At 33.7% G+C, this 15051-nt stretch overlaps 1 protein-coding gene across 2 annotated transcripts in view; it reads left to right on the top strand.

Annotated features, from left to right (window-relative positions):
- Positions 1-15051, top strand: part of SLK (STE20 like kinase) — a 52678-nt gene that overhangs the window by 28933 nt on the left and 8694 nt on the right. Inside the window, exons 10-16 of one of the 2 annotated variants that reach the window (XM_019809542.2) lie at positions 1327-1457; positions 1691-1814; positions 4135-4314; positions 6710-6802; positions 13151-13280; positions 13972-14096; positions 14833-15021. In XM_019809542.2, the coding sequence (XP_019665101.1) occupies positions 1327-1457; positions 1691-1814; positions 4135-4314; positions 6710-6802; positions 13151-13280; positions 13972-14096; positions 14833-15021 (972 nt within the window). The remainder of the gene's footprint in view (positions 1-1326; positions 1458-1690; positions 1815-4134; positions 4315-6709; positions 6803-13150; positions 13281-13971; positions 14097-14832; positions 15022-15051) is intronic. The other variant, XM_011236395.3, reaches the window with a different exon arrangement.

Genomic DNA, 15051 nt, shown 5'->3' on the forward strand with positions numbered 1-15051 from the left:
ATACATGCAAATGTTGAATTATTATGTTGTGCACCTGAAACTAATATACTATTTATTATATGTCAAGTGTATTCAGTATGAATAAATTATCTTAAAAAAAGAGTTTCAGTAGGAGCTATGTGGAGGTCTGGGGTGTAGGGCCCAAGAATCAATATTTGTAACAGAAGATCCTATGGAATTCTGAGACAGGTGAGCCATAGACTTAGATGCTCTGGGTTGACAGCAGAAGAGAAGACTGTACAAAGCAGGAACAACTTAGGAAACTTAGGAAACTGACCTTAGGAACAACACTCCAGAGCGTGACTGATCAATCTGCCTGTCTGCACCAAATTGTTACACATATTTCCTAGATTGTCTTCAGTTAAATTCCATTAATTTGAACTGACTTAATAATCTTTTAAAAAATCCAAATACTTTTTTTTGAGAATTAAGGTGATATTAACGGTAGATACTTGAGTAGGAATTGAAGAAATAGAAAGTTTGGATTTACAGGGTGGCATGCCCACTTTAGATTTTAGGGGAAGCCTGGCTAGATAGGGTGCCATAGTCCAGGGCTTAGGAAGAGAAGAACGCTAAGAGGTTGCAGACAGGCGATTGGAAAGTGCTGGAGACAAACTAAAATCCTAATGCATTTTGAAATTAGTATTTTTATATTCCACTGTTGCTCCCTCTACTTTCAAACCCTTCCCCCCATATCAAAACCAAGTAATTAATTTGCTCTCAAAACTTACATGTATGCCAACTGTATTTTTTGGAATGTTATGCTTTTCTTATTTCTATTTGGATTTAAAAAGCATTTGGATACCAGCTGAGGAATGGAATTTCGTCTTGATAAAGAATTGTAGGCAATAGCTATCAGGCAGTAGAAGTGTTACCTTACTCTCTGAAGTCACATGTCCATCTCTGTTTCTGAGGTGGAGGAGGGCTGTTGATATTGTTGCTGATGAAATGGATTTTGATTCCCAGTCCTGGCAGTGTTTAAAAATTACCTGGGGAGACTTTCTAGAATGCAAATTCTCAGCCACCCTGTTGATTTAGATTCTTTAAGGGATGAGCTGCAGGCATTCATTTTTAAGTGTTTTGTCAGTGGTTCTGAAACTGAAAAGCAGAGGCATCTGAGAACTTAAGGTCAAAAGAGAAAGAAAAATGTTTAACATGTAAAAGTTACACTAATTAGTCATTTATGTGACCACTTGTGCCTAATTATGATGTGATGTCATAAAAATTATACATGTACAGCTCCATGTTGTGTTTTGTTAAGAAGAAAATGTTTTCTGCCTCCACTATTTTCCGTATAAAGCCTAACTGAAATAAAATCTCACTCAGGAAACAAGAAGACAAAAGAAAACATTGAAGAAAACACGCAAATTTGTTGTTGATGGTGTAGAAGTGAGTGTAACAACGTCAAAGATAGTTACAGATAGTGATTCCAAAACTGAAGAGCTGAGGTTTCTTAGGTGAGTAGAGAACATAATGAAAACTGGTTTTGTGACTTCCTTTCAGTCTGTGCAAAGTATGAAGAATAGAGAAACAAGAGTAAAATCTTTGCTAATTATTTTGGATTATTATTACTCTGCCATTTGAAAATATTGTTATTGTTAAAGTTGGTTTTTTTTTTTTTTTGAAAAGCATTACTTCAAAGGTGTAATTTTTGCTATCTTCCCCTATTATTGCTGTTAAATTTTATCAGACGTCAGGAACTTCGGGAGTTAAGATTCCTTCAAAAAGAAGAGCAAAGAGCCCAACAACAGCTCAATAGCAAGCTGCAACAACAGCGAGAACAAATTTTCCGGCGTTTTGAGCAAGAAATGATGGTAAAGTCTTAGATTTTGTACCATTTTGTTAATACTGAAATTTAGTGCTTTAAAAAAAAAAAAAACCACCTTTAGAACTTGTTCTTTGATTACGAGATTTTCTCTGGCTTTGTCAGTATTTCTGGCCTTTATTATCTCTTTGGTGTTCTAGTGTATCTTTTTTCCTTTTGCATGGAAGGATCTTCTATCTCAGTCTTCCTGTCACTAACTTACAGTGTGATGGGTGTCTTCCAGTTTTCTTTGATTAAAATTTATCATGAAAACCTGGAATCATGAAGCCAGTAGACGGTCTATAAAGTTCTTAGCTGTGCCTATTTCTGGATAATTTTTCAGTGTTAAAATTTGACCTCTCAGATTTAGGATCCAAGACTTTAAGGCAGTCTAGAATAGTTGTCTTCAAGCCTGTCTGAGTTTTAGAACTACTGCGAACTTGTTCAAAACACACTTACTTCTCTGGGTCCTACAGTTAAGCTTCCACATCCCTATTCACAGCTGCTAGAGAAAATGGTGCCGACTAGCCAAAGGTAATTGTCACGGAGTCTTTGAAGTTTTACCTTGTGTCCAAAGTTGGAAAAGGAATAAGTAATGTGTTATAAAATTTCGGTAATTTATTGAAGTATCTAATGCTTAATGAAGGTTAGAAAAAAGATTATTTCAAATGTTACAGTATTCATGTTTTGAATATAGTTCTTTTGCTGTTCTTATAATTTTAAGTAGTAATTGTTTTCTGTGAAGTGCGGCATTGTTGATTACATTTGTTGGATCATAACTTAGAGTTCTTAAGAAAATAATGAACTTTTGTTCTCATTGGACTATTTTTATAGTACTCAACATTCTATTTTTAAGAAACTTGTAAAAATTGCATCTCTTTTCCCCCCAAATATTTTCTAAAATGTTTTGCTTTTTGCTTTTTTAAAAATTTTTTATTTTTAGTTTTTAGAGCTGGGGAGGAGTGGGGGGGAGGGGCAGGCAGAGAGGGAGAGAGAATCTTAAGCGGGCTCCATGTCCAGCATGGAGCCCAATGTGGAGTTTGATCTCACAACCCTGAGATCATAACCTATGCTGAAATCAAGAGTCGGATGGTTAAACAACTGAGCCTCCCAGGTGCCCCTTTACTTATGTTTTTTAAAAAAATACCCTTTACTGGGGCGCCTGGGTGGCGCAGTCGTTAAGCGTCTGCCTTTGGCTCAGGGCATGGTCCCAGCATTCTGGAATGGAGCCCCACATCGGGCTCTTCCGCTATGAGCCTGCTTCTTCCTCTCCCACTCCCCCTGCCTGTGTTCCCTCTCTCGCTGGCTGTCTCTCTCTGTCAAAATAAATAAATAAATAAATAATCTTTAAAAAAAATAATAAAAAATAAAAATACCCTTTACAAATATTTAACTCTACTTATATCCAAAATTATATAATACTCAAGTATTAAATAAGCAGGAATCTTTTGTTGAAAGAGCAGATTTGTAATTTCAAAAGATTTGTATCAGTGAAATAGGATGTTTAAGAATCTTAATGGGGGAGGGGTCACCTGGGTAGCTCAGTCAGTTAAGTGTCTGCCTTCAGTTCAAGTCATGTGATCTCAGGGTCTTGGGATGGAGCCGGAGCCCCATGTTGGGCTCCCTGCTCGTCTACTTTTCCCTCTCTGTCTTCCTCCTCCTGCTTGTACTCTTGCTCACTCTCTCTCTCGCAAATAAATAAAATCTTCAAAAAAAAAAAAAAAGAATCTTAATGAGGAAGAGTAAATCTGAATATGACAAATAATGGTACATTATTAAAATAGACTTTGGATAAGACCTTTGATTTCTCAAACATTTATTGGATAAATATTGAAATTTTTCTGACTTTAGTACTTCATAGCAACTGGATATTCTTCTTGATGGTTTACAAATTTTGAACATTCTACTCCTTGTATAATAGAAAAAAGCATTTTCTGTGTTAGAAAAAAATGAAATGCTCATCTTTTCTTTTTTTAAAGATTGTATTTATTTGAGAGAGAGAGTGCATGAGTGAGGTGAGAAGTGGAGGGAGAAGGAGAAGCAGACTCCTGGCTGAGTAGGGAGCCTGATGCAGGGCTTGGTCCCAGGACAATGGGATCATGACCTGAGCTGAAGACAGACGCTTAACCGACTGAGCCACTCAGGCGCCCCGGAATGCTCACCTTTTAAAAAAATTCCTTGATGGATTTTAATGCATTCAGCTTTTTCAGTATTGCAAAGGTTGTGTGTCACATCACTAAATTTATGTACTCTTAGTAAACATCATCATTATAATGAGTTAGTATGAATGATAGAAAAGTTAAATGATCGTGAGCAACATTGTTTTACAGAGCAAAAAGCGACAATATGATCAAGAAATTGAGAATCTAGAAAAACAGCAGAAACAGACGATCGAACGTCTAGAACAAGAACACACAAATCGCTTACGAGATGAGGCCAAACGCATTAAAGGAGAACAAGAGAAAGAGTTGTCCAAATTTCAGAATATGTTAAAGAACCGAAAGAAGGAGGTAAGTGTAACTACTGCTTTTAATTACGAAAGCTGTTTTTTTTAATGTACACTTAAGACTACAGAATTAGGAATAATACTTCTAGAGTTAAATAGTACTCATTCATTCTTTATTTTGGTTTTCCCAACAATTATGTAGGGTAGTGGTACTGTCAGGTGTTATCCCATTTTAGTGTCAAGAAGACTGGAGTAGAAGAGGTTATTAGTGGTCTGTTCAAGTTCACAAACTACCATTAAATGTCCAGCTAACCCTTGAACCAAGTCTTCAAATCAAATCTAATTCATTTTCCTTCCAGTCTACCTTTTTTCCTTTAAAGGCCTCTGTAGAAATTGCTTCTTTCAAGAAAACTTACTATGTTGTATTTACAGGTGGCAACAATAATTCATCTTATTATTTATTTGTAATATTTAATTCATACTTAAGAATTTTTTCTTCATTAGCTGGATTGCTTTTCTTGAACATTGTGTCAAAACAAAAGCTGAGTACCCTGAAATTTGAAATTATATCTATAAGTCCTTCAAATTGAGAGATACTTTAGAATCACGTGGAAAATATCTGTGTAAAGTCTTGTCTTTACAATGAATTTTTAAATTTTTCCTGAAACTGTTCCATATTGTTATAGAATCTGTGCTTTTATTTACTATGAAAGATTGTCATTGATTCAGAAAGAGGATTTATATATTGTATTAATGTCTTTTTCTCCCCCAAATTAAAACAATAATTTTACATATTAGCAAAGGTGATTTTATGATTTATTCTGTACTAATATACTAAAGGTGTGGGGGAAGAATTTACCTTTTCATGATATTAAAGACCCCAGGGACAATAATTATGATTAGTTCTGTTAGGATTGGAATAAAAATCTCAACCAAATGCATTTTCACTTTTGTTGTACTTCTGAAATACCCAGGTTCGTTGACTTTGACATTTAATTATGCATAAAACAGAAGATAATATTGCTGAACTTGAGGATCTGCTTTAAAAAGCATAGAATCTAACATTAATAAATACAATGCGTCCTATAATTTCTTTAGGTAAATAATGAAATGGTATATAATTTTATCTGATGTAGCTACCATTTCTAAAAATTAATTTTCTTACTGTTTAATATTTTATGTAGGATTGCTGTGTGTACCATGCTGTATGACTTGATTGGGGCTCCATGTCAGTTTTCTTGAAACTATGAATAGTTTTTATTGAGAGGTTATTTTTTAATATGAGATTAAGTTTTTAAAATTTTTTAGGTAAATATATGATTTAATCCTAAATATATAAAAGTCTGTAGTTATTTTTACTGTTTTGGGTTCAGAGATTTTTAGCTAGTGAACATGTTTGAGATCGTGATATGTATATTTTAAATAATTATATTAATGTATTTTCTTTCTTATTGCTAAATTTCTTGCATTTGGGGAGTCTCTTCCTTTTAATGGTGATTTGGTTTCATGAGGGGTTACTGATGGGAAATTTTAAATACACTCTTCTTCAATCAAAATCAGTCTCTTTCACAGACCATCAGTAGCATGTGGTGATTTGGAATCTGGTCGCTTTTGGTGCTTCTATTTGTAAACACATGATTGTATTTCATAGTTGGATTACAGATCTGCTGTTAGATGGAATACATATGAGGATTTTGAAATGATTAAAAGAAGGAGCATTAAATTATACTTCATCCTATAATATACTTTATCTGGTGTAATATAGCATAATAAACTGTTATTTTCTGAGTGCTTACAATACTGGTTTTGACATTGACAATTAAGTTTGGCTTAAATTGCCAGCAAAGGAGAATGTTATTCTAATCCAACACAAAATCATCAAATATGTTCATTTTTATTGTACCGTGTATAAAATGGTGTGTTTTATGAAAAGAAAACACTGCCCATTTATTTCTCCCTTTTTTTTTTTTTTTGGTCTCAGTAAATGAATTTAGAGTTACTTCTTTGTTTATCAAGCCAGTTATGAAATTTTGCACTTTTATAAATGACATTATCTTATTTTCAACATTTCAAACAATGTCAATAGATAGGTTTATAGTTTTATGATCTTTCAAGATCAGTTGAGTTTATCATCTTTAGTTCAGAATCAGTGCTTCTAGTAATCCTTTACTGATTGTTTTGGATCTTTAAGAGAGAATAGTATGTAGGGACAATTAAGCATCTGATTAACCTTTATGTGGTATGTTGTCCCTTTCTGCGGTATGATGTCCCTTTCTGCACTGAGATTAAGCATGTTCTATCCTTTCATTCTTTTTCACTGAACTAACACCTATGCTATCGCATGTTGAAAGGAACTTTTTAACAGCTTTAATCTTTGACTCGTAGCTTGTCTGCTCACATAAATGCTTGCTGTGGAGAAAGTATTATTTCCCCACCTCCTGCATGCTTATACACTGTAGGTTATAAATGAAGTGGAGAAAGCACCCAAAGAGCTGAGAAAAGAGCTCATGAAACGCAGGAAAGAGGAGCTTGCGCAAAGCCAGCATGCTCAGGTAACAGCAGCAGCTTAATGCTACTAAAAACAGAAAGCAGCATTTTTCTCGCAGCTCAGTAAACCATGGTTGAAAGGGTAAACTCTACTGTACTTATTATATGATGTTGACTTCTGCTCATACAAAGGTTCCCAGGGCATTCTTTATATAGAACTAAAATCACACTAATGGTGACATTTAAGTTGCTAATATGAAATTAAGTGGAATATTTGGAAAGCTGACTCCAGATGAAATAAATAAGTGTGTTAATATATAATCCACTGTATTCTTATTATAATCTTGATGGAAGCTTATATTTTTAAGTAGTCAGTGTTTGATAGAAGATGTCAGTGTTTGATAGAAGACTTTTATGACAAAATATAGAGGATGAGTGTATAGGCTTTGTGCATATTGAAAAGAATGTCTATTTAAAAGACCATTATTTTTATAAAGTTGGAAGTTAAAAGAACACTGATAAATGGTAATGTTAAATGGTAGATCTCATGTTTGTTACCATTAAACTCAACAACATAAGTACCTTAAAACCAGATTTTGAGTATTAAGATGTTTTCTTTTTGATTCAGAATTTAGCAGTTAAAAAATACTGCCTGTATAAACTTGATTCTAGGCTGGGCCAATTAAGATGGGTGAATTCTTTACAAAATGAGAAGATAGTATTTTAAACAGATTTTTCTAGAATTATCTCATATGACTCTATTATAAGGTCTTTTATACTGAGAATCATTTTTCTTTTAATTAAGTTTGCAGTCAGTCTGGAAACAGAAGTGAGCTCAATTTGTAGTTACATATGGCAGTTAGAGACATGAATTATATGTTAATGATTGTTTTCCTTTATGATTGTTTCCTAATGATTGTTTCCTAATGATTGTTTCCTTTTAATGTGGTTTTATGTGATTCAAAAGTGGTTCCCGAACTTTTACAGACCCATGAAAAAAGATAGAAGAAACAAAAACTACTGGGGACCATGACAAATGGAATGATATTTAAAAATTTTCTCTTTTTGTCCAGAGGATATTTTACTTTATTTTCTGAAGGATATTTTAAACTGCTGTTTACTTGTCAGCATCATTTTAAAAGAGAATATTTTAACACCATGAAAAATAAGGAAAATATTTTGGAATATAAAATTTTAACAAAATTGGCCTATTTTTATAAATTGAGTACTTTTTTTTTCTTTAAATTTTTTTGGTTTGAGCCAATGATAAATTTGTCTTGGCCTAGTGTGGGGATTACTAGTTAAAGTAAGGGGTGCCTGGGTGGCCTAGTTAAGCTTCTGCTTTTGGCTCAGGTCATGATCCCAGGGTCCTGGGATTGAGCCCCTTTTTGGGCTCTCTGCTCAGCGGGAAGCCTGCTTCTCCCTCTCCCGTACTCTCCCTCTCTGTCAAATAAATAAAATCTTTAAAAAATAAAGTGATAAGAGCAAACACAGCATTTACTATGTGTCAAGCACTGTTCTAAGTACTTCACCTGCATGAACTCATTTAACTTTACAGCATATGAGGTAGTTACTCTTACTACCTCTTTTCTGCAGGGGAGAAAATGAGAGCACATGTGAACCATCACACTGTACTGCCTCTCAAGTCTAAACTGTTATTTCTGTGTCTAATCTAAACTCCTGTCAGCTTAGTCCAGTGGTTGTTGGTCATGTCGTGAGTAGTTGAGGAGGAAGTCCTTGCTTCCCAAACATCTAATTTTGGATAATTTGGATTTCAAACAAGAGCAATATGATTTTTCCTCCTATAGGAACATAGACGTTTTAAATTCCAAAAGGTAATATTTTAGATACTAGAGTTGAAATTGAGTAAATTTAGTGTTGAAGGAGTTAGGTGATCCTGTGCTTTAATAAAACTTGGTGACTTTTTATAAAATTGTGGAGGCCATCCTGTATTTTCACCTAAAGCTAAAAGCAATAGTAAATTTCTTTCTGTAAATTTAATGAATTTAGTAATCTAACAAATTTAAAAGTATTTCTCTTTTGCTACCACTTTTCATGAAGGTGCTAAAACAGTAAATTTGCATTGTCTATTTTAAACTTTTTGAGAATTTGTGAATAATAGTTATATGGTCATGGAGCCAGAAGGTATTTGATCATCTAGTTCAGTGGTTTTTAAAATGTACTCTCAGGAGTTCTTGAGTTTAGAAGAAGCACCTCGAGAATCTTTCAAAAAGAGAGGATTGTGGGGCTCTGGGTCCCTGCTTCTGCTTAATGTAACGCAGCACTAGGTTTCATCTGTTTCATGCATTTTATGGTACATTTTTTAAAAGAGGATTTGACTGGTTTAAAAACAACAGTACAAACTAGAGTTCAGAAACCACTGATCTAGTTTAAAACCTTCCTTTTACAGATGAGAAAGAGACCTGTTAAGTAACTTGTTCTACACCTCCTAAAACTCAACATTTGTATAATTATTCTTTCCATTTATAAAAAGTCATCAGCTATATTCTCACCGGGGAAGTGCATTGTATTCTAATCCACAGGGTGTTGCTCAGGTCATGATTCAGTCTTTTCAGTTGTCATCTTGTGCAGTCTTCAAGGCCCAGTTGCAGGACGTAAGTCCCACGTGTCTATGGGAGGATGCCTTCTCTTGTTTTATCTGCTTCTTCTTCAGCTCACATGTGCCTTTTCATTGTTCGCTTCATTTGTTAAAATCTAGAAGATTGATAGATGATAATGTCAGTAATGACAATAATAGTAATAACCTGAAACAAACTTTATAGTATAGTATTCTTCAAGGAGTTTTCACATTTGATTCTCACTGCCACCTCCCTAATACAGGGATGGAGTGTATCCATTTTACAGATAAGGAAATCGAGGCACAGAAGACTAAGTGGTCTCCTTAAAGTCAGAAAAGACATTAATGGTAGAGCTGGAATTAGAACACTTATAAGAGTGTTCTTTTTTCTGTCTGCCCTCACCACAAATTTTGAGATTTTCATCTTTTTTCAAGAAATACCTTCCCAGTAATATTTTATAAGCTTTGCACATGTGAGAAATTGAATGCTGTGATTAGATTTTTATCTTTGTGTGAAGTGACATTTTGATTGCATTTATGTTTACATATATGTTTTAATTATGGATATGGTCAGAAAAGCCATATTAAAAGTGATGATTGTAGTTCCATTTAACTCTAGTTCTCACTATTCAAATTGTCTATAATGAATAGTGAGTTGTTGTTCTCCTTGCTGTAGTTTTAAATTAAGTCTGGAATTCCAGGCTGTATTCTTTCTCACAGTTTCTATAGGGAAGTGACTAGCTCATTTAACTCTGTAATTTTCGTTTGTGATGTTTGATATACATAACTGGAGTGGATAGAATACAGCTTGATTTCAACCCCTCCCTTCCCCTCTCCTGAAATTAGACTTTTTTTTTTTTTATTGGCAGCTGCTGGGCTTGATAGTTTTCTAAAGAGTAGGCAAAACATTAATTTTTTTTTTAACGAGAGGGAGAAATTATGAATTACGATCACTTTTCTGATCATTACCATTTTTAGCTTTTCTTTTGAGTTAGAATCAAATTCTGTACAAATAGCCCAATATATTATAACCCTTTCCTGTGGTTTTCTAGAACCCAAAGTTGTATTTTTAATGTTTATAGTTATCTGATTAATATAAAATTTCTTATCACCATTTAAACTTGTACTTTAAAAGGTGCTCATTTTACAGTTTATGTGTTCATTTAAAATGATTTGTAACTTTTAGTGACCAAATCCATCTTTTTTCTTTTTTTTTTTTTAGGGTAAATGTAATTTGTTCAATCTTTTTGGAATGTAAGATCACTTTTCTTTTAGATCCTAAGAGTATTTTCTAATGAAAAATTCCAACATGAATATATTATACTTGGCTTTTGTTAGGAAATTTAGGAAATTTAATGGAAGCTCAATAAAGCTCCATTTCTTTCCTTTCTTTTGTGGTAATAAAATATATGAATTAGTATGTGAGGGACCTGGACCTTTCAGGTAAATTTTAGCTTTAATATAGCAAATTATTTGAGGCACCTGCCGGCTCAGTTGGAAGAGCGTGCAACTCTTGATCTTGGGGTCATGAATTTGAGCCCCATGTTGGGTGTAGAGATTACTTACAATAAATAAATGAATAAGTAAAGGAAGGAAGGAAAGAGAAAGAAAGAAAATTATTTGCACAATATTCTTGACTACGTAATTATCCAGACTCTGCTTCATTATTTAAGTCCGTGACTCCATAAGACAGCTGGTGTCTTTGCTACCTCTCATTGATGGAAGCACTGGCATACATAGCCTACCTTGACTTACGGTTAATCCTTATTTTACCTTCTAGAGCAGCACAATGTTACTTCTGACTCCGTCTATAGAACAGTCTCAGCTCTTCTTTTCCCCTTATATATTAGCTGCTTCAGGCATACTTCTGTGGTTCTTTCCGTTATTCATCATGTGGCATGGTTTCTAGACCCTGTATTCCAGCTTTTGGTTTTCTGTGGTTTACTTTTGAACTTTTGAAAATGTGATACTAAGGGAAGGGGCCCACTGCTCTTTATATGGACAAACAAAACTGGTTTGGAACCGCTAGAGTGGAAGCTCCTTAAAGACAATACTTTCGTTTTTAAATTTTAGTAAACCAATAACTAGTACAGTGTCCAACATTTACTAAGTACTTAGTAAAGGTTTTCTTTGAACGAAACTCTTATCTTGCTTAATCTAGACATAAATATATTATAGTAATGTAACCAAGATTTGAAATGACAAGAAATTGCATTCACTCTTTTAGTGGTACTGGCTTATATTAACCCTTTTTAATTTTCACATAAATATTTATTCACCCCTGTCTTATACTTTTGCATTTGATTTGAGTCTAAATGTAATATTTATATTTAGAGTAGTTAAATATTGGGCCCATTGTTTCTGTCTACACAGATATTTTTTTAAAGTCCTTTATGCAAATTAATGTTGAACAAAAGAAAACCCTTTGATATAGTTGCACATTATATTATTATACAAGTTTGCATATAGAAATTTTACAATGAAATTTGAGAAACAATGTAATTTTTATTATAGGTGATATTTACTGTAGGAAAATGTAAAGCTTGAACAACTTTCTTTGTTATAGTTGCTTAAAAGATAGACATGGAGGGGCACCTGGGTGGCACAGCGGTTAAGTGTCTGCCTTCGGCTCAGGGCGTGATCCCGGCGTTATGGGATCGAGCCCCACATCAGGCTCCTCTGCTATGAGCCTGCTTCTTCCTCTCCCACTCCCCCTGCTTGTGTTCCCTCTCTCGCTGGCTGTCTCTATCTCTGTCGAATAAATAAAATCTTTAAAAAAAAAAAAAGATAGACATGGAGATTTTGCATCTCTTTAAAGCTCTCAAAGGCCTTATTCTAAATAGTTGAAATTAAATATTCATTGTGGGTATTTTTTCTGTGATAAAGTTATGTAGGTGACTGTACTCAAATCACAGTTGTATTTATAGAGGCAATTCATTAGTCTTTCTGCTAGTGTAGATTTGTATTTATGCTTAAGTGCAAATTTTGACATAGATGGGCAAATAGTATGTACTCAATAAATATTTGTTGAATGAATGATTGAATCCCAAACATGTTGGTAGAATTCTCTGATTATAAGGAATTTTGAATATATATTTATAAAATGTAACTCACTTCATTCTTCTTAGTTCACATTTCTCTAGCAATGTACTATTTCTCATTAAGTCTACAAACTATTGTTTTTAGACAAATACTATAGATATAGAAATTATCTTCCTTTGTCAGTGTAGCCATGGTATTTCTTTCTAATTCACTATTTCTTGGAAAAGTAGAGGTATTTAAAATTTTGATATGTGTTTTACTTATTTGCTCTTTATTCTCTTTTTCCTAAAAGGCATTTCTTGTTTATTCTTGTTTTATCTACACCATAGTGTAATGAATAGTCAGTTTTTGAAGCTCTAAATTTATTATTTTCCTAAAGCTGTTCATGTAATAGGGCATTTTAATCATGAGTGGGTTATAGACTTCTTTTGTGTGAATTGTTTCCCCCCACTCTGGTGGGCAGCAAAACAAAGTTTATTGAGAGTTAGTAGGGTTTTTTGAGTGATAGTACAAAGCTCCTGAAGAGGGAGGGGATCCAAGAGGGTTGCCTGTGTGTATTATTTTTAATAGTGAGTTTAGAATATTATGTATTCTAGTACTTTTTTTCTGGGCTTGAATTGAGCGACTAATACATTTATATTATGTATGCTCTATAATTGGTGATTTTTAAATCCAGTTAACTTTAGAAACTTGGCTTAGAAATCTTGTCAACTAATATATATATAGTCATATAGATAAATGGATGTTTCACTCAGTAAATGCTTATTAACTGATGGTTAACTGTGTCTCATAGGAACAGGAATTTGTTCAGAAGCAACAACAAGAATTAGATGGCTCTCTGAAAAAGATCATCCAGCAGCAGAAGGCAGAGCTAGCCAATATTGAAAGAGAGTGCCTGAATAACAAACAGCAACTCATGAGAGGTATATGAAATTGAGAGCATATGTGTGTATATAAAATGATATCTGAAGAACATTGCTGAGATATATGGATATATTTAATATCCATAATATCAAATAATTGTAAATTATTTGAATGCTCTCCTTTGCTAGAGTGGTAGAAAGACAAAGTTGAGGTTAATAAGAGGAAAAACTTTGTTAAATTTTAAGAATTTAAAATTTTACAATTCTTTATAAAGTTAAATACTGTAAGACATTGAATAAATGCCTTTGTGACAGGAGAAGTAAACAATAAATATATAATCCTTAAAACGTATTTTTGTTCAGATGATGTGCTAGAACTTTACCTGAATAGTTTTGGTATATTCATTATGCCTTATAATTGTTGGTATACTTAATGGAATAGGATTTTAAGTACTTATTTCCCTTAATAAAAAGCTAAGATTTTTTTCTTTCTCATTAAGATGATTAAAAGGAATTTTGGTGTTGGGGGTGGGACATTCTCTGTTTATAGGACATTAGGGACATTAGAACAGAATGGTAAGTGGTGATAAATATTACCTGTATGCTGGTAATATTTCATTTATAGTTCAGAATGGCAGTGTGTGCATAAGCTAGTGTATATAGAACACTTTTATGTGAATATTAAAATGAAGACCAAAGTACATTTGTAAAAAGAACAAAGTGACATTTTGAAAATTGCTTTTTCTTCTAGCTCGAGAAGCTGCAATTTGGGAACTTGAAGAACGACACTTACAAGAAAAACACCAGCTGCTCAAACAGCAACTTAAAGATCAGTATTTCATGCAAAGACATCAGCTACTTAAGCGCCATGAGAAGGTTAATGAATGGAAAATTGGTTTACTTTTTGTTCATTTAAAGTTTACAGAGTTATTTCTGAAACTTCTATTTCTTAGAGAATGAATTTTAGATTTTTCTTTTTTTTAATCCTAACATTTATTTGGTGAAGTTTAGAGTAATTAATTATATCTTATCATGATTACAAACTTCTTTCTACGAATTCCATGGAAGGTGACTAGTACAGTGCTTGAAGTTCTCTTCTACATTATAATCTTCATCCTGTCTCTCAGAGGTAGCTATTATGGCTCCATTTATGGTTCAGGTATTTTAGAAATGTGGACTCCCTGACTTAGTAAAAGAATTTCAATATAAAACTCATTAGGGGCACCTGGGTGGCACAGTCAGTTGGGTGTCCAACTCCTGGTTTCGGCTCAGGTTGTGAACTCGGGGTCGTGGGATCAAGCCCCATGTCGGGCTCCTGCACTCAGCGTGGAGTCAGCTTGAGATTCCCTCTCCCTATTCCTCTAACCCTCCCACTTGTGCTCTCTTTCTCTAATATAGATAGATAAATCTTAAGAAAAAAAGATTCTAATTACTAAAACTGTTATTTTTATTATAAATTATATTTTGAGCAAAAGTTTGCTCGTTGATAATGCTACAAGGGAAAGAGCAGTTTTAAGAAACAACAACAAAATGACATGTTCGAGCATACATGTGGGTACTGAGTATTAAATTACATATCTACATCACTGAATTCTGTTTGATACTTCCTTAGGAAACAGAACAAATGCAGCGTTACAATCAACGACTTATTGAGGAATTAAAAAACAGACAGACTCAAGAAAGAGCAAGACTGCCTAAGATCCAGCGCAGTGAAGCCAAGACTCGAATGGCCATGTTTAAGAAAAGCTTGAGAATTAACTCAACGGCCACACCAGATCAGGACCGTGACAAAATTAAGCAGGTAAATAAGCCAGTTACTGTCTTCTTTTTT

This window comes from Ailuropoda melanoleuca, chromosome 6, assembly GCF_002007445.2.
Source record: "Ailuropoda melanoleuca isolate Jingjing chromosome 6, ASM200744v2, whole genome shotgun sequence".
NCBI lineage: Eukaryota > Metazoa > Chordata > Mammalia > Carnivora > Ursidae > Ailuropoda > Ailuropoda melanoleuca.